Source organism: Lycium ferocissimum, chromosome 10 (genome assembly GCF_029784015.1).
Source record: "Lycium ferocissimum isolate CSIRO_LF1 chromosome 10, AGI_CSIRO_Lferr_CH_V1, whole genome shotgun sequence".
NCBI lineage: Eukaryota > Viridiplantae > Streptophyta > Magnoliopsida > Solanales > Solanaceae > Lycium > Lycium ferocissimum.
In genome coordinates, this window is record NC_081351.1 from 41,352,291 (window position 1) to 41,372,279 (window position 19,989).

At 33.0% G+C, this 19,989-nt stretch overlaps 3 protein-coding genes across 3 annotated transcripts; all 3 read left to right on the top strand.

The window, feature by feature from the left end:
* Positions 1-5,573: 5,573 nt before the first annotated feature.
* LOC132033894 (protein BYPASS1-LIKE-like) lies at positions 5,574-7,615 on the top strand. The gene has a single exon (XM_059424036.1). It carries the CDS (start codon positions 6,161-6,163, stop codon positions 7,337-7,339), a length of 1,179 nt encoding a protein of 392 aa, XP_059280019.1. The 5' UTR covers positions 5,574-6,160; the 3' UTR covers positions 7,340-7,615.
* A 6,664-nt stretch (positions 7,616-14,279) lies between these two features.
* LOC132035448 (serine/threonine-protein phosphatase 7 long form homolog) lies at positions 14,280-15,170 on the top strand. The gene is made up of 2 exons (XM_059425729.1): positions 14,280-14,631; positions 14,721-15,170. The coding sequence occupies exons 1-2, from the start codon at positions 14,302-14,304 to the stop codon at positions 15,108-15,110; spliced, it is 720 nt and encodes a 239-aa protein (XP_059281712.1). The 5' UTR covers positions 14,280-14,301; the 3' UTR covers positions 15,111-15,170.
* Positions 15,148-15,832, top strand: LOC132034911 (uncharacterized). The gene is made up of 3 exons (XM_059425247.1): positions 15,148-15,252; positions 15,360-15,425; positions 15,499-15,832. Exons 1-3 carry the CDS (start codon positions 15,148-15,150, stop codon positions 15,787-15,789), a joined length of 462 nt encoding a protein of 153 aa, XP_059281230.1. The 3' UTR covers positions 15,790-15,832.
* Positions 15,833-19,989: the final 4,157 nt, after the last annotated feature.

A 19,989-nucleotide genomic window follows, 5' to 3' on the forward strand; every position in this document is an offset into this window, starting at 1 on the left:
CATACCATACTCAATTCTACTATTGTTGGATTTATTTGGATCTTTCAAGAAAAAGGCTGTGTCTATTTTCTTCTTTTAATTCAGAAGTTACTGTTTTTTTAATAAAATATTAGTGAATCGAGAAAGCAAAGCTTGAAAGCAAAAATGCTCTATCTACTCACTTTTGTTTCAGAAATCGAAAAAGAAAAATGAAAATTGTTAAGGTAATAAATATATTTACTTGATTTATTTTCATTGTAATTGCAGTACATTTCTTAAACCGACTATGGATATGGTTAAACTTCAACTTAATAACAATAACTTCAAAAATCGAATATTTGTGCACTTTACCCAATAAATTAAGTTGTTTATTTGAGAAAAAGTGCATTATATGAACAAGAGGAGATTGATCATATGATAAGCATTCTCCAACTCCAACTCTAAAATTATGGATTCGAATCACCTATAAAAGGCAAAAAAAAGGAGCTCCCTCTAAGAATTAAAAAGAAGTGTATTATATGAACCACATAGAATTTTAGTTGACAGTATCAAACTCGAAGGCAAGAATATGAGGCTCTACTTCTAGAAAAGACTACACTTGAAAGTTGAGTGTAGCGGACCCAGTCCAGCTTACGCGCCAACCAAGACCTAATCTCCAGACTCTATATCCCATTGACAACTGACAACACTCAATTTTTTAGAGTATGATTTACACTTACAAATTAAATAGCTACTTTTTTCAGTGTTAAATATTGGTCGTTTAGCAAATTTCATTTATTTTACTTTTTAATAACAGAAAAAGTATTTGTACTTTTTTGTCCAAATTAACATTTTTGATCGTTTCAATTAGTGGAATGTCATTATATGAGACATTTAAGAGAAGGACAAAATTATTTTAGGCAAATACTTAAACATTAAATTGCTAATTATGTTCTTAAATAAGTATGAAAAAATATTTAAATGTTATTTGCAGCGAGTGTACGATTAATTATAATTAATTAATAACAACATTTTACGTACAAGTTGTGCATTTATTTGATTTGACAAATGACAACCATCTGGTACTAGCACATAAGTATTTTCTGTATGGTTGTATATAGGGAATACTTGGTCTCTAGCGTGTGCATCCACGAAGACCTCTTCTTTTCGTTGTCCTTTTCGGGATTTAAAAGGATTCGATTAAGTTCTTTTTTTAGCAGTTTAATTTCAATGCTACTTTTAATAGTGATGTATACTTGATAACTTACTATTATCGAATGATTAATATGAATAAAAATATGACGAGTTAAAACTGATGCAATCAAATTTGAAGAAAAAATTACGCGAGAAACATTTTAAAAATTTCATCTTGACGCATTTATCATTTTTATCATTTCAGCTGAATTTTACAATTGTTATGAATATTAGTGTGGTTAATTAGTAGCTTTTTACTACTACATTTGTTTCAATTTATGCGTTACTCTTTCGTTTTTAGTTGAGCTCAAAAAAGTACTATTTAATAATAATTTAATTTTAAACTTCTCATTTCACTCTTAAGGAGATAATTTATAACCACAGAAATTTTAATGGCTTATTTTAAGCTATAAATTTCAACAGTCTTTCTTTTATTTAAACTCCATATCTCTTTTAAATGCGTTCGCATAAATTGAGATGAGATGGAAGGAGTATAATAATGAGTTTATAACTTGCTATAACAATCATCTAACGAATACTTGTTTACCAAATTATCAAATCTGAGGAGACATAACTAATTTACTTTGAAGGGAATAATCTGGTACTATCTGAGATGAATGTTCCTTAAGGTATTAAATTGAATTTTGTTAAAGATAAATCACTCTCATTTCTAAACTAAAATCATTTTGTTTTTTTGACCTCAATTACATGATGACTACGTAAGACTCGTCTCATTTGAGACCTAAGATAATCAACATTTATTATACACTTTTTTTCCAATTAGATGCCAAACATGTCACTATTAGAATATGTTAGTTACGTAGTTTCTTAATAATGTATGATTGGTGACGTTGAGTCTAATGCTAGAATTATTAACACCGCCAATTTTTTCTAGAAATGCTCTATCATATATATTAATTTACCCTCCTCCATATATTTTTTTATACATTTCTCTTGTTAATCATGTTTATTTAATGCTCCTCTCGTTTTGAGAGAATGACATTTAATAATGAACAACTTTGGTTACTACATCTTTTTCCAACATTTTAAAATATTTTAATTGTGAAAGGTGAGCCTAACTAATTTCTCTTATCTTTGATCAGATGTTACACACGACCTAGTATGACTTATGTCAGATAAGATAGTCCTTGATTTGTAGACACATTCTTTAACTAATCTCCACCCTTGGATCAAACCAAAAGTAAATCCAATGGCAAGAGTCAATATTATAGGTTCCACTTTTGAAATTTATGTTACACGCTCTTCATTGGCCCATCTTAATTGAAGATGATGCGTGTCCGTTGCGTGTGATTGTACGTGTTAGCTAAATGGGAACAAAATCCATATTAACTGCTTAATTAATGATATTTACAGCCCGTTATTGAAACTGGTTTTACAAATAAGTAATTAATTAATAGAAGTGCTGAAATTGGTAATAAATCATTGATGTATTTGGTGAAAAAAGTTTGATCAGTTGTTATTTTGTTGATATGACTAAAATACCTTTAAGATTTTTGCAAAAATAAATAAATATATATTAATTGAGAATTACTCCCTCCGGATCAAAAAAATAATCCATTTAGCCATTTACACACTCCTTAAGAGATTACTCACTCCAAGAGAAAAAAAATGTAAATTGACAAAACTATCCCTAATTAAATAGAGAAAAAATATAAATTGAGTAAACTACCCCTAATTAAATAGGTATTGAGATTTGATCACATAACACTTACGCCTCATTTGTTTCCATTAAGATTAAGACGTCTGAATCTGAATACACATCTGAATATTAAGATGTGCATTAAGATTAAGATGTATTTGTCACGCCCCGAACCATGGCCTGGGCGTAACACGGCACTCGGGTCTTGCTTTGAACCTCGAAGCTTGAGATGATGGGCACAATATATCTAATGATGCAATTTAAATAAATCATGAAAATATAATTTGCGGAATAAAGTCTTGAAATTATCTCACAAGCAAGAAAATTTTGTTTTGATATTTGAATACTGCATAACTTATCTTTTATGAAACCTCTAAAATATGAGAAATCAATATAAAATAAAATAAAATTAGGAATTAAAATTTATAACGAGGTCCCTAAAAGATCTCATTTCAGCTAAATGAATTTATTATTCTGATAAAATTATGACAATTTGATATTTTAACAACACTATATAAAACTTCGAAATGGGGAATGCTATAACGTATGTCAGATGATGACGGGTACAAAACACTTCATCATATATGAGATTTAAGTAAAAAGGTTATCATAACTTAAACTTGGAATATAATTTGGCTATCTCGAGCTTAACTAATAATCCCTTAACATGTGATATAAAAGTGATTTTTCGTGACTTGTAAAAACTTGTAATCATAATTTAGCAGAATAACTGTAACTTTTATGAAATTAGATCATAAATTTTGTCCTATATATGTATAATTGACTTGAAAACATGCTCATTCAAAATTTCATATAAACATAGATTCCACAAGAAATAAATTAATAATAAGCAAGATTAGGAATATAGATTGAAAATATAAATACATAAATACGTCCAATGTTGGAACGATTTTTTTTAGCAGCATGGGAAGAACGGCAATTACATGGCAAACAAACAATTAAAGACTTGATTTTGACAGAGGATTTCCAAGTAATTAAGATTTGAACCTTGAGATGGGTTTTCTGAAATAATACCAGTTTAAGAAGAAAAAAGATTTTTGGTCATATTATATACGTAATTGAGAAATACGGCCGTAGAGGGATCAAAAAAATAATCCACCGTACGTTTTACAGAATATACCGTTGAAAGATTTGAATTAAATTTCAAATATGTTTTGAAATACGTCGTATTTTGAAATACGATCCCTAATAACAATAAAATTCAAATGTCAAATTTGAGTAAACTACCCGTCTTTAAATTTACGGTATCTGAAATTCGGCTGTTCAGTAAACCCCCATCTGATACCATTAAATTTCAATTTCACATCCTTATCAATATCATAATCAAAGCTTAAACATAATCAATAAATACAATGGTTAAGACCGTTAATATCCGAATATTAATTTATCTTTTTAAACATAATCAATATAAAATTAAAATAAAATTAGGAATTAAAATTTATATCAATAAAATATTCTAAAAGATCTCATTTCAGCTAAATGAATTTATTTTCTGATAGAAATTATGACAATTTGATATTTTAACAACACTATTACACGAAATGTCTTGTCGAATGACCAAATTCCATCATATATACTAGCAAAAAGGTTATCATAACTTAAACTTGGAATATAATATTACGTTATAATAATTGTGTATAAAAGTGATTACTGAAAAGGAATACTGTAACTTTTATAAATTAGATCATACTTTAGCGTTTTGTCCTATAAACCTCATTCAAAAAGAAACAAAGAAATAAATTAATAATAAGCAAAATAGATGAGGAAAATATTGCCATCATGTGGAACGATTTTTTTTAGCACAGTCCCATTATGACCGTCGAATCCACATCAACCAAACAATTTGATAGACTCTGTAAAGATTTTGGAATAATACCAGTTTAAGAAGAAAAAGATTTGGTCATTGATTGATAGTTGGAGAGGCAGAGGGAGCGTGAATTTTTTTTTTTTTTTTTTGTACACAAGAAGAGAAAGCGTGAAATTTAAAATAGAGGTGGGATATATTTTGAGGTACGAATTATAAGAAACATTCGATCCGATTCATTCGATATATTCGCAGTTTTAAAAGAGAATAAACAAATGCACTTAATGGGCTGGATCTGACCTACAAAACAAACACACTTAATGACTGAGATCTAAATGATTAAGATTCAGATCCCCATTAAGTGCAAACAAATGAGGCCTTAATAAGAGCAAATCTGAAAACATAGAGTTAATTGTTTCTTGATTTAATAAGTGGATACTTTTTTTGACCCAAGGAAAAAAATGTTAAGTGGACACTTTTTTTTATCCGGAGGGAGTATTCTTGTAAAGAAACGGAGGAAAGACGGATTCAGAGCGAAAAGAAAGTTAAGAATTTTGTTTTGAGAAAGGTAATTTGAAATAAAAAATATATGAAGGGTAAAATAGTAAAATGATTGATCAAACCAAAAGTGTTTATAAATCGAAAAATTATAAGTTGGAGATGACCTACTTATAGCCGATTTTAATTATAACATTTTTATCCAAATACGTAATCACTTATTTATAATAATAATTTCATCACTTAAAAATACTTTTTCACACTTAAAGCTTATGAGGATCAGGTAACCCAAACGGGCTCTTAAAACCAATTAGTTTTGATTACTTTTCCCATTAACAATCATTGAATTTATCTGACATCATTTTTCATTTTCATAAATTTCCAACAAACCCATATACGCGGTCCAAATGGAGCACAATATAAGGGCGTTATTCCCCCTCTTAGGGTTCCAAAAACATCCTCTTTCCTTTGCCTTTGTGTGATTGACTTTGTCTTCTCACATTCCTCCTTCTCTCTCTCTTATGTCCACTGAAATTCTTAGCCATCTGTTCTTATTTTAATGGACAATTGATAGCTTTTCTTTGATTTTAAAGATTTCCAAAAATATTGAGAAAATTTGGTCATTTTCTTGAAATCTCTTTCTTATTTCCAGCCATTCTTCATCTTATTATTAGTGGGTTGCCTCTAATTTCCCTAAAGTTTGAACCTTTTGATTAAAAAAAATTGCCCCCAAATTGTTGTGCTCATTTTCTTGAAATCTCTTTGTCATTTCCACCCATTCTTGATCTTATTTTTGGTGCGTTGCCTCTAATTTTCCTAAAGTTTGAACCTTTTGATAAAAAAAATCACCCCAATTCCAATTTAAGGTTTTTCTTCCACCTGCAATCTTTTGGGTTTGATCCAAATTTTGTGTTTGTCACTTCATTCCTCAAATTTCTATTCAACAATTCGTGGGTTGATTTCCAAATTTTCAATTTTTTTCAAAATTTGACTGTTTCATGTGAAAAATATATATATATATAGAAATGCCAATTACAGAATATCAAGGGGCATCAGCATCATTCACAAATTTTGGAAGGTCTTTATTGAGTATGCGCCGTGATCAGGTGCATTCAATGGAATCTGCTCATGAAGCAACTAGCCAAGACATAGAACTCGAAGCTTTTCAAAAACAAGTAGCTGAACATTTCAATGAATTGTCTAATGTTGATTCAGATACATTGCTTTCAATTCAATGGATTCGTAAGCTATTAGATGTGTTCCTTTGTTGCCAGGAGCAATTCAGGTCCATTTTATTCAACAATGTTAGTAACTTAAATAAAGCTCCTATGGACCGTTATGTAACGGAGTATTTTGATAGGAGTGTTAAAGGATTGGATGTTTGTAACGCGATAAGGGATGGGATTGAACAGATTAAGCAGTGGCAAAAGCAGTTGGAGATTGTTCTTTGTGCATTGGAGAATCAGAGAGGGAGTGTTGGTGAAGGCCAATTTCGTCGTGCTAAAAAGGCGCTGATTGATTTGGCGATTGGTATGCTTGATGATAAGGAGGCTAATACATCTGTTTCACATAGAAACAGGTCATTTGGGAGAAATAATAATAGTAATAGTAATGATCATCATAGGTCTTTGGGGCATTTTAGATCGTTATCGTGGAGTGTATCGAGGAATTGGTCTGCTGCTAGGCAGTTACAAGCAATCGGTAGCAACTTAACTGCTCCGAAAAATAATGAAATTGTTGCTACTAATGGATTAGCTTTGGCTGTTTTTACAATGAGTTATGTGTTGTATTTTGTAATGTGGGCACTTGTGGCCGCGATACCTTGCCAGGATCGCGGATTGCAGACACATTTTTATGTGACTAGGCAATTCGTTTGGGGTGTTCCGCTGTTATCCCTACACGAAAGGATTTTGGAGGAATCGAAGAAGAGGGATCGTAGGAACGCTTGTGGATTGTTGAAGGAGATTCATGAGATGGAGAAATGTGCTCACCATATGAATGAATTGATCGATGGTGTTCATTTCCCGATCACAGAGGAAAAAGATGGAGAAGTGAAGCAAAGAGTGAATGAACTTGGGATTGTTTATGATGGTTTAAAGAATGGATTGGACCCGTTGGAGCGCCAGGTCAGAGAAGCTTTCCATAGGATCGTTCGGAGCAGGACTGAAGGCCTAGACTCTATCGGACGAGGAAATCATGAGTGAAGATGATGATAATAGATATATAGATTTTCCCCTTTTGTTCTTTTCTTTTTTGGACTCTTTTTTAGATGAGAAGAGGAGGGAGAATGGTTAATGGTGGTGCAATGTGCCAGAAAAATAAGTAGTTTAAAGAGGTAAAAATGATATATTTTCACTTTATATATGTAAAGAAATTAGTGGAAAAATGGATCTTTGGTCCATTTTTGGTGATGTTCATCTTGTTTGGGATTGTATAATCACACTTCATGAGTTAAGTTTGCTTTTTAACTCTTTAACTGAGTTACCTTTTTCAGTTTCTTTTAGTTCTTGTTGCTTGCAATCTTGGTGTATATTGGTACATCTCTTGATTTAGAAGTTGTGATTAAATTAGAGTTATTCTGGATTAAGATGTTAAACTGACTAGAAATGGCCATGGTGAATACAAAAGTTCATTCATTGTCACTCTGTTTCTATCTTCTTGTTTGACATTTTCTTCTAAACATGTTAGTGATAATGCCAAGTTTGTGTTTTATGACTTACTGAATGGATTTACCGTATAAAGGAATGTCATGGTTGACTGGTTCAGTTTGGACATTTTCTCTATGTAGCTTTTTCTTTCTGTTTTATAAGGTTGTTCTCTGTTCATCACATGACCATTTGGGAATGGTGATTTTTATAATTTTTTCCTAAATCAAAGACTAACCCTTTTGCAATCCCAAAACATTGATACTTTTTGAGTTGCCTTTGTTGGGTCCAATTTTGTTTTTGTTCTGACATTAGAGCTGGATTTGTGATGGAGTGTCTATTTGGTCAAGAGCAGAAAATTTGTTATTGTGTTATTAAAAGGTTTGTTTGACAATAGTTGTCTTGACTTTGCAGTTGCTGTTTTATTTCTACCACTTGAAATTTCTTATCTTTCAGCAAAGAAAATCCCTCAGCATGTGGTTTTGGTCAATGCTTTGGTTTTCTTATTGACTTGGACAATGATTTTATTTATGGAAGCCACGTTTGTTCATTCTAATAATGGAAAAAATGTGTCAGGTAAGACTAGCATGACTTTCTTTTCTTGTTTTTTTTTTTTTTTTTTTTTTGGTTTTAACTCATGTGCATAAGTTAACTGAATTTTTGTTTTGTTTAATGTGTAGAGCAACTATTCTATCTTTGCTGGAAGGGATTGTTAATGGTGTCAAGGATTGTTAATGGTGTCATTCATTTTCATTAGTGTCAATAATCATACTTTTGAAAGGGATATCGGCTGTATTTGGAGCTGCTAATCTCTTAAAAAGTACTGATGTCAATTGAATTACTGAAACCATCTTTCGCAGTTGGGAGGATTAGGAATCATTTCCATAGTATATATACTAGATGGCGTATGTCCGTGTGCAACATTTTAGATTATAGTGTATTTACGTGTGTAGTTGTTTTTTGATATTGCTTGATTTTTTAATATGGGGTCTATTTTTTTTATTGCTTTTTTTTTAATATGAGGTCCACTTTTTTTTTTTTTTTTTTTTTTTTTTAACATGAGTTGGAGGTGGACGACGATACCACCTCCAACACTTTGGATTATAGTGTATCTATGTGTATGTAGTTTTGTTTGGGTAGTGATAATATATATATTTTATATTGCTAATAAACACACACACACACACACACATATATATATACTATGTTCAAAACATGATTAATTTAAATTGTAGTTTGTGCTCCGTATCCAAAACCATATTATATTAGTGTTTGCAAAAATTTATTAATACTTTTTAAAAGAGAAGATTTGTTTAAAACGAAACTATTTTCCTCTCTTTCAGATAAAATAATAGCAATATTTAAGCATCAGTTGATACTTCAAATTTTAATTCGATTAATTTAAAAGTGTAAAATATTCTATTGTTAATGTATGTAGATTGGACCAAAACAATACTTATTATTTTTATCAAATTTTGATTTGGATAATTCTAATTCAAATTATTAAATTAATTTTACATGTTTAAAACGAAACAAAGTAGAAATTTGATTTTCTATTTAAACGAAGAACTACTATTTTTTTTTTATTTTTGGTGAATATTCTTGGTTTAGCTCATTTTACTTGTCATGTTGTCTTTTGCACTTTTTTTAAGGAAACGTCAATTAGAATTATAATTTGACTAATTTACCTTATTTATTATTTGATCTCCATTTAATATTATTTTTTCTTTTACGACATTAATCTCTTTTCACATTTATTAGAGTAAGAATAAAAATTAAAATATAATATTTTAAGTATATTTATTTTAGTAAACATAACAAATAAATGACATGGAATAAAAATACAATACAACGATTAAATATCTAGATTAGATCTCGCGCTAATATAAAGAAAAGAAAGGAAATTATATGGTTTGACTACTTAATCTTTTGAAGAAAAACAATAATATGGAGTCCACGTTTTTTGATGTACAATAATTTCATTCGCTCCCGCTAATGGGTTGATACGCATGTGGTAATGAATCCATCATTATTGACTTAATGAGAATACTTTGGGAATTACATGAATATTGTTTAATTTTTTAATATGGGGTGCACGTTTTTTTTTTTGACATTGCTTAATTTTCTTAATATGAGATCCACCTTTTTTTTTTTTACATGAGTTTGGAGGTTTTTTTTAAATATATTTTTTAATTTTTTTAACATAAAAATCCACTCTTTTTTTTTTTTTTTTTTTTAAACATGAGTTGGGACGGACGACGATCCATCCCCCAACCCATGCATATATATATATATATATATATATATATATATATATATATATATATATATATATATATATATATATATATATATATATTGACAATGTAAAGAACCTTTAGCTATTAACTAGATCTAGGCTTTTTAAGTCATGAGTGCAACTATCTTTAATCTAGAGTTATTACTTTCTGAGATTGTATGTAATTACTAGTTTCTTATATAAAAATATAGTGTTTGAATGAAGAACAATGGGTGCTCTAATTAGATTACAGAATAAAAGAAATTATCAATTTTTTGTTCTTTTTCTTTCCTTGTTTCGATTAGTTTTGCATAAATTAACCAATACTCGTTTTTATCAACTTCCTTTTCGGTCAACTATCTATTACTTTTTGGTCGATTATCACCCTATTTTCGATAATCAATCTCCTTTTTTGCCGTATATCAATTCAATGGTCGCGAATCATTCTCTTTCTCGGTCGATGTAGGTCAGTATTTCAATTCAAACTTACGAGAAAAAAATAAAGGGCAAAAATATTGAGGTCATTTTCTTAATTCAAGACTTGTCCTTTCTATTAAATCTTCTTAAGTAATTATTTGAGACTTAATATGATTATATAAAGTTAATTATTCATTACTGGGGGTCGACTTTAATCTGGTAACATAAAAAATTCGATGATCACTTAGTTTGAGACAACCCAATCAGGTTTGATATGATCCAAACACCAGAGTAGACAAACAAAGGGCCATCTTAAAATAATTAATCACATGTTTGCTTAATTTGTCAAGCGTTGAGAACATGGTAGAAAATGAACTCAACCCCCACTCCCCTCTTCTAGATTTGGATATTTTTTTGGCCAGCTAATTACTTATTTTGAACTGGATCATGGCTGGCATGTTTGTTAACATCTTCAATAAGTTCAAAAATGAAGATTTGACATTATGCAAATAGCAACCACTAGGATAATGAGAGGCCACTAAGTGGTGAGAGATATTGAGGCCTTCATTGAATGAATCTACAAGTCCTTTGAAGGTATGCTTTAATTGCCAATAAAAAATATTAGCTGGCTGAATTTTATTATACTGATATTTTATGGCAGGCAACAAAGAAAGTGGACCTCAACATCATTCCAGTATCTGGGAGAAGTTCTATCTTAATTACTTCTATCTATAGGACAAAATGAAGTAACTGCCAAATTATAGCTTTTTGACATTATTTCTTTATTTTAAGTTTTAACCATATTCAATTCAACATCTAAAATTTGTTGTACTTTTTTTTTTCTTTTTAGTTTTTGTTATTTGAAAAGTTTATTTGAATGAAAAGATCCATTTTTGACAACTCTTTTCTCTTCTTACTTGTTAATTTAATAAAGAATGACTAGAGTACAAAAGTTATAGTACATGTATAAGAATATTGGAAACCTAACCGAACTACCTTGCACGAAGTACTGACAAACTAGTACATGAACCTCATTGGGGGATTAATTGCTAACATGCATGAGGTAGTCATAATTATTATTTTTTCTCGAAACGTTTCAAATCAACGCAAACCTTATAACCCATTAAATAATGAAGTTATGAGAATTTTCTGGTATATTTGAAAAAACATTTACTTTATAATGTTTTGCTTTAGACATTCATTATTTAAAACACACTAATTCGACTATTCATGATTAGTGCTAATGAGCCATTAAGAGGGTAAACCACTCCTTGTTAAGAGATTTTTATTTGTACGACTCAACTATCTCTAACGGACCAAACATATACGAATCCGCGACTTAAGTAGCACAAAAAATAAAAAGTTGAACCAAACTAACACAAAAAAAAAAAAAAAAAAAAGAACATAAAAGTAGTATTCACGCACGAATTTCGTGCGTGGGGGACCAAATCGCAAATGTGCAGATCGGGCCTTTCACGCGAATTTCGTCCCCCTTGCGTGAAACCACCGCAAATTTGCGTATCCGTCTTCACGCACGAAATTAGTGCGTGAATGGGGTCAACATATATTGACCCCATCTTCCCCACCAGCGACTGCTCCCTTCCCCACCCCCATTAAAGCCCGTTCCAGTGGTCCCACCCCCCTTAAAACGATAATTTCGTGTTATTTTTCAATCCAAAACTCAATATTCTTGTATATCGTGTAGGAACAAGTTTCTAAGGTTGATTTCGGAATAGTAGCAGCGTATAACATATTTCAAAAACTCAAAAAAAAGTTTCAATCTAGGTATTTCACTATGAATTTTCTATTACATTGTTAAATATATTATTACCCTAAGTATGATCATTGTATAACTGTGGTGCATTACTCGTTTTTTTTTTTTTTTTTTTTTTTTTTTTTTGCGTTTTTGGCGCTCCGTGTAATCGTTGGGACCGCCATTTTTTCATTTTTTTTTATTTGTTTATCTATTGTTAATTAGTTAATTATTTATTGCTTATTTATTTAGTATTTGTTAATTGTTGGATTAGCGACTTAAGTATTTGTTAATTGTTGGATTAGTGACTTAAGTATTTATTAATTGTTAGACTAGCTATTTCAATTGTTAGACTGGCTAATTATTTATTTTGTTTTTGTTAAGCCAATTGTTTATTTGTTAATAATTTCTTAATTGTTTCATTAGTTAATTAATTACTTATTTGTTAAATATACGATAATAATTTATTAATTTTTTGATTAGTTACTTAATTGTTTATTTATTAAATATGTGATAATAACTTGTTAATTATTTGATTAGTTAGTTATTTATTTATTTATTAATTATTTATACTAATTGTATGCTAACTAATTGTTAATTATTTGACTTATCTTTATATCTTAGGAATGAAAACCCTTAGTTTAGGATTCTTAACCCGTAGCTTAGGATTGAAAACCCTTAATATAATTTTCTATAAAAGATTACATAACTAATATTACTTGTTAATGATTTATTTAAAATACGTAAAACGTATGGGTCACCACAATCTTTAATAAAATATTCGATAACGTATTACATAACTAATACTAATACTAGTTAATGATTTATTTAAAATGCGTAAAATAGATGGATCACCACCCTCGATCCGGGCCCTTCGACCGAGAGTTACCGTATCTTCGGCCCGAGCATAGATCGCAACATATATGGACATCCGACCTCGGCACCGAGTCTCGTGTCCGTACCTTGCCAGGGACTCGCATGGGAGATCTTAGTTGCTCGCCCCCACATCCTCGCGTCCTGGATATATGACGTCCAGGCAGTATCTACCGGTGCGTCGAAGTTGGTCGGGTACGTACAATAGGTCGCTAGTGACGGACTTGATTGAGAGGTGGCGACCGGAGACGTACACATTTCATCTCCGCACTGGTGAGGCTACCATTACCCTTCGGGATGCGGAGGGTCATTTATGCGGCTGAGGTGTCGACGGACGCCCATTGTATATCGAGGAGCCTCCGTGTCGCCGCCGCCACCGGCGAGTTCGGACTAGGCTCACCGGTTTCGCGGCTCTAGATGGTCATATATCGGGCCAGAGTCGGCTTTTGTTGTCGGCCCTTTACGCTCACTTGCGCCTCACAGACATGCAACATCCGATTGGAGAGGACACGCCTCGGTGTCGATGTTGATCGACGTGCACGTCTATACCTACTCATCATATTCGGGGCCATCCTATTCCCGAACACTTCGGTTCGCATATAAGCTTCGAGGTATCTTCGGTATATCGACGATCTCGCCGAGATAGGATGTTATAGTTGGGCGCCGCCGTGCTTGGGCTACATGTATCAAGGATTATCCGATGTTCTACGGGCACGAGGCTGAGGTCCCCGTTTTTGCTCACTTCTTCAGGTAATATATTTAAGTGTGTGTAATTATACACAAAATATATTTATTTAAAAACGACGACTGATATTTTTTTTTTTAATTGACCATATTAGATATGGGTGTGGACTAGGTTGAGACCTTTTCAGCCCATACCAGCTGACCCTCCCGCTGACTATCTTACTGTCCCGATGCCATACGCGCGGAGATGGTCGCGAGGCGTACGCCGACGTGTGGAGACGCACCACTGCCTTCTCCCGTTTAGGGATTAGCTAGACCGCATGACGGCGCAGACGGTATGTTCATATTTTGGATTCACACGCTAGACCACATAACTACTATTTTAGTCTTTTGTTGTTAACTAGTTCAATTCTTTTTACAGGCTTTTATATGGACGTCGTATGATCATATTTTGGATGAGGCGTCGGCGTTTTTGTATCGGTCGGCACGTGGATGTCGCGGTGTCCATTGATACATATGGATATCGTTGAGTATCACGCGCCCGATCGCGTGGTACGGCAGTTTGGGTATGTACAAAATATACCCGTGGCTACGGTTTGGGAGCATGAACACTATGCGAGGGACGAGCGTGCGGGCGTCGATGATGCATGGCGACTCCATATGCAGCAGCAGGTCCAGAGTTGGGATGTGAGGATGGCGAGGCTAGCGGTGGTCGGACATGATACTCCCATCCATGTGTACATGGAGTGGTACATGCGGATCACTCGCATCATTATTGGCAACCCCTCTAGGCGTCGTCCAGATGGCCTGGGATATGTAGCTCTTGCAGGAGCGTACGAGGCGCTGGTAAGTTTTATTAGTCTTAAACTTAAACCATCGTCTTATGTACTACTTTACAAATTTATTCAATTGTTAATATTGACAAACATATGCAGGTACGGACCGTTCAGACGATGCGCTATGAGAGCACTGCCCGTACGGAGTCCCCCGAGACGGCGGAGTACGCAGCACGGATGATTGAGCTTGCCGAGACCCCCGAGACAGCACATGACTTTGAGCGTCTCCATGAGCGTGTTCCCCGTGCCCCACCTGGGGCAGCAGGTAGCCGTGGTCGCCGAGGAGCTGGTGGCCGTCGCAGAGGTGCTAGGGCTGGCAGAGGTGATGAGGCTCCGTCGACAGATATCCCATCGACTTCTCATTCCCGGCCGTCGACTTCACAGACACCTCTGTATACGCCGGACCCTTTTCCAGGTTATGTGCCCTGGCCTTCACTTTCAGATCCACCAGTTCGTGATCCACGAGGGGTGAGCGGCCCTTGTTCGTGATCTACGTGGTGGCCTACATTTGCGGTTCGACGACTCCATGTTCGAGGACTTCGTGTTTGATGTGGCACCATCGCATCTCTCGCTCCGCCGGCCGCTCGGGAGCCCTCTCACCAGTGCATCTACGGGAGGCCGTCGACACACGGTTTGACTTTTACAATAAAGTGGAAATAATTTATTAATTATTTTTTATTTCAGTTCCGTTTTAGAATAAATCAAATTTAAATTATTTATATATTATTTAAGGTTCAGGAGACTACCTCATATTCACCACCACACCCATCTCAAGAGCCTACTCAGGCGCCCGTTGACACACAGGTTCTATTAAATAAATAACGTTAATGTATTCAATATAAATAATAAATGGTACTAATTATTATATACTTTTCAGGTTCATCCTTCGGCGCCTGAGGTGGCGACTCCCGACGAGGTAGAGTTCGAGATACCAGACCTAACTCAGCCTGAGGTTCTGAGTGTGCCAGCGGGACCAGATCCCAAGAAGAAGCACGTTCTAGTCAAGGGAGCACGTGCCAGGCAAAGAGATGATGATCATGGCTTGGAGCGCCCGGTTATTAAGAGGAAAAAAGGCGATGGAGATGATGACGAGGGCAGTGGGGATGGTATGAGCCTTCGGCCTAGGGATAGTCTCCGACATACTACATGTGGGACCCATCCTCGATAGTGTATATACATTAGTGTTGTAAAATTTATCGTAAATAACATATTTTTTTCCATATTTAGTCTTTATATATTGTTTCACATCGTAAATTGAAAGTGCGAACTACCACATAAACCCTAAAATACGTGAAAGGCGACCCTTTCACGCACATATTTTGTGCGTGCCTAATGATGCCCTTTCACGCACAAATTTTGTGCGTGAAAGTCGCAAGATGTATTTCACCCTTTCACGCACAAATTTTGTGCGTGAAAGTGGGAAGATGTATTTTACCCTTTCACGCACAATTATTATTAAATCAAATATTTAAATTTGTACATTCAAATATAATAAAACACTTAAATCAAAACCCTATAAATATTACAAGTTTCAAAACTTGCTTCGGGCACTTTAGAACCCCTAAAACGACGATCCAAACGTTTAGGTGGACTTGATGTAATGAGCCGACATTATTGTACGCAAAAAAAGATATTAAGTTTTATATAAAATATTGATATTTTGGGATTTTAAAACATGACTAATCTTTGCCCAAAGTATGAAAAAAAAACGTGATTGGAAAGGTAAGGCAAAAAAAAAAAAAAAAAAAAAGCACCCCAACATTAACGCACAAAATTAGTGCATACTAGTAATGATCCCATTCACGCACTAATTTCGTGCGTGAAAGGCCTGGTCTGCAATTTTGCAGTTTGGTCCTTTCACGCACGAAATTCGTGCGTGAATACTACTTCTGTTTTTTTTTTTTTTTTTTTGTACTAGTTTGGTTCAACTTTTTATTTTTTGTGCTACTTAAGTCGCGGATTCCAAACATATACAGAAGGTTGGGCTAATCAAAGAAGGGATTGAGACTTTCGCCGTACCCGAAAGGTCTGGTACAACTGTATCTGCTGAGACAAGATTAAACGAGAATCTTCCAAAAGACCGGTAAAAAGGATTTTAACCATTTCACCACACCCTTGGCATTGAATAATCATTTTTCGAATTATATAAGAGGAAGAAACTTTTATATATTGAAAATAATTAAAATAGAAAGTTAGTTGCATGGAAATGTCATGTGGACATTTCAACTGCTACTTGCAAGTTGCAAAATTGCAATGGACTGAATCATGCCTCTGCCAAGAGAGTGACATTATTTTCCTTCACGTGACATCATTTAATAATTTATTAAATTGCAAAAGGTCTTCATTGGCACATCCTTTGTTTAGACCCATAGTAGTAGCTAGCTTTTGATATTGGGCAATTAATTCTTATAAAATTGAAAAAAGTTGGTAAAGTGTTCTGATCTTTTAGGGTTGCCTAATTGGCAACTCGGAGACGCCTTAAACATTGTGGCTATGTGAGGTTTCTTTTAAGGAAAATTATAATTGTTACAACTATTTTTGTCGCAAACGGGCCATTCAAAACCGAATCATTACTGATAACCTAACCGTAAAATTGGCTTATTGGTGTTGGGTTATCAGATTAGCAATTGGGGAACGAGTTAAAATTTTATTATTAACGGCTTATCGGTGCGGGGGCGGATTACTCAATTTTCTTATCAGGTAAACCGTTAACCTGTTAAGAATTTATCATATTTATATTTTTACTCCTAAACATATAAAATATATATTGTAAACCTAAAACACAAGTCTAAAGCTAAAGCCCAACCCCACTTCTTACCCCTTAGGAACCTAATTTCCCTAGAGAGCAGCAACTACGAGAATGTTGCTAAAGGCAAACAAATCAAAAACAATTATCCAGGATGTTTTTCCTCTTTCATCTTTCTTCATTCATCTTTGTTATGTTTTGGTACTTCAGAAAGTTTGTGCTTAAACATATCAAATGAATTGGTTGTCCTACTTTCATGCCTGATTTGAAGTTACAAATGATTTTCTTTCGATGAAGTTTCTGTTAATCACTGGAGAGTTTATACACTAAAATTTATATATATATATTTTTTGGTAAACAAAATTTATATTTTTTTTATGTGTAGCTAACTCCTCATAATGCTATTACCAAGAACAAGAACTTTGATTTGGCCTAATTTATTTCTGTTTTGAACCGACTTGATTAGCTTTAAGAGTCGCTGGAACTTATGAATTGTAAAGAGATAGTTGTTACATAATTTAACCGATACACCGCCCGATAACCACCCGATAATTGCTAGCCCAATACTGAACCAACCGATATCTTATCGGTTGGCTATCGGATTTATATATTTAAAAGCCGATAACCGATAAGCCAAACCGTTAAGTGTCATAATCTGCCCGATAAGCAGCCCCTACGCAAACCGGCACAAATGGGGATATAATTGTTACTTCACATGGTTTTCAAGAGAATCTTTTATCAATATTATTTTACCTTTATTTTTTTTATTATGTTCTATTACAGGAATTTGGGACACTCTCTCCCTTAGGCTAATTATGAGTTTACTTTCCCAATAAATCTTTTCAAATCTTTTAATATGGCGTGCACGCCTACGCCCTATTTTTTTAATTATTATTATTTGGCAAATACAATAGGTGTGTTATGCATACATACGGTATTTGGCCTAGAGTGTCTTTTTTTGTTCTCCTTCTTTTTGTTTTTGTTTTGGTGTCTGAAACTGTTTTATTTTTCGGTAAATAGAGTGTTATATATTGGCTATATACATACGGTATTTGGTTTCTATTGGACGTTATCTATTGAAGAGTGGAATAATTTGAATGAATGATTAATTTCTGTTGTTTAATTTTGTTTAATTTTTGTTCAAGTTGTTAAATTTTATTTTATTTTTGGTAGAACTCCATATTGCTATTTCATGTGATTCGTTTAATTTAGTCATCAAACTCTATTGATATTCAGTCTAGGTGCAATCCAAATATGAAAGGTTGCACTGGTTAGGAACTTAACGAAAATCAAAATATGAAATGTTGCACCGATTACCATTCAAATATGATAGGTTGCATGTCGGTGACGGTGCACGAGTCATACAACAAAGCGTAATTACATATTGTACTAGAGAATTAGACATCTTCTAGTTGATTAACTGAGTATCCACATTAATTTTGTGTATTTGCTATTTGTCATATGAAAAAAAATGTTTTGTGACTAAACGCACGCACCTAGACTCAAACTCGGGACCTAAGGACTCTAAACGCAGACTTTGACCAATTTGCTGCAATAACACCTTTGACATTTCTTGGAACGGAAATTGCTGCAATAACACCTTTGACATTTCTTGGAACGGAAATTGTTTTACCTGCTTTTTTATCATCTAAGTGAAAGAAAAAAATGTTTTTGACTAAATGCGCGCACCTGGACTCGAACTCGGGACCTAAGGGTTCTAAACACAAAGCTTGACCAAATTTGCTACAATAGCATCTTCGGTTTTTCTTGGAATAGAAATTTATTTACCTGATTTTTTGAATAGAGCAAAATGGTAAAATAAATGACTTTCAATATTTAATAGGAAATTCAATGCAAAATATAGGTTTGTTGCATTCTCATAATTTAATTAGCATCAATTTATGAAATTCATGCTTTGTTTTGCTTTTTTATGTTACGAACTTGTCTACACTATGATCGTTAACAATTCTCCTCGTTTCAATCAAAGTCAACCATAGTGTTGACTACTTGTTAAATCCACTATTTTTTTAAAAAAATGAATTGAATGAAATCAAAACATTTTAAATTAACAAGTTTAGATCTAATTCCTTCAATTTAGCTAAGTATTATCTTTTGAATAGAGCAAAATGGTAAAAGAAATAAATTTTCAATATTTAATAGGAAATTCAATGCAAAATATCGTTATCATAGTTACATTCACATATTTATATAAAAAAAATTGATGAAATTGAATCAACACTTAGCAAACCTTTTACTAAATCTTAACTAATACTTAGCTAAATTGATTGAATTAGATCTAAACTTGCTAACTGTTACTCAATTCTATTTAATACTTAACTATTTGAAGCAATTCATGTTAAATTCACTATTTTCGTTTAAATTGATTGAATTAGATCTAAAGTTATTAATTGCTACTCAATTCTATCTAATTACTTAGCTAAATTGAGACAATTCAACGTCTCATTTAAAGTCAACCATAGAGTTGACTACTTGTTAAATTCACTATTTTTGTTTAAATTGATTGAATTAGATCTAAGCTTACTAATTGCTACTCAATTTATCTAATTACTTAGCAAAATTGAGATAATTCAATATCTCATTTAAAGTCAACCATAGTGTTGA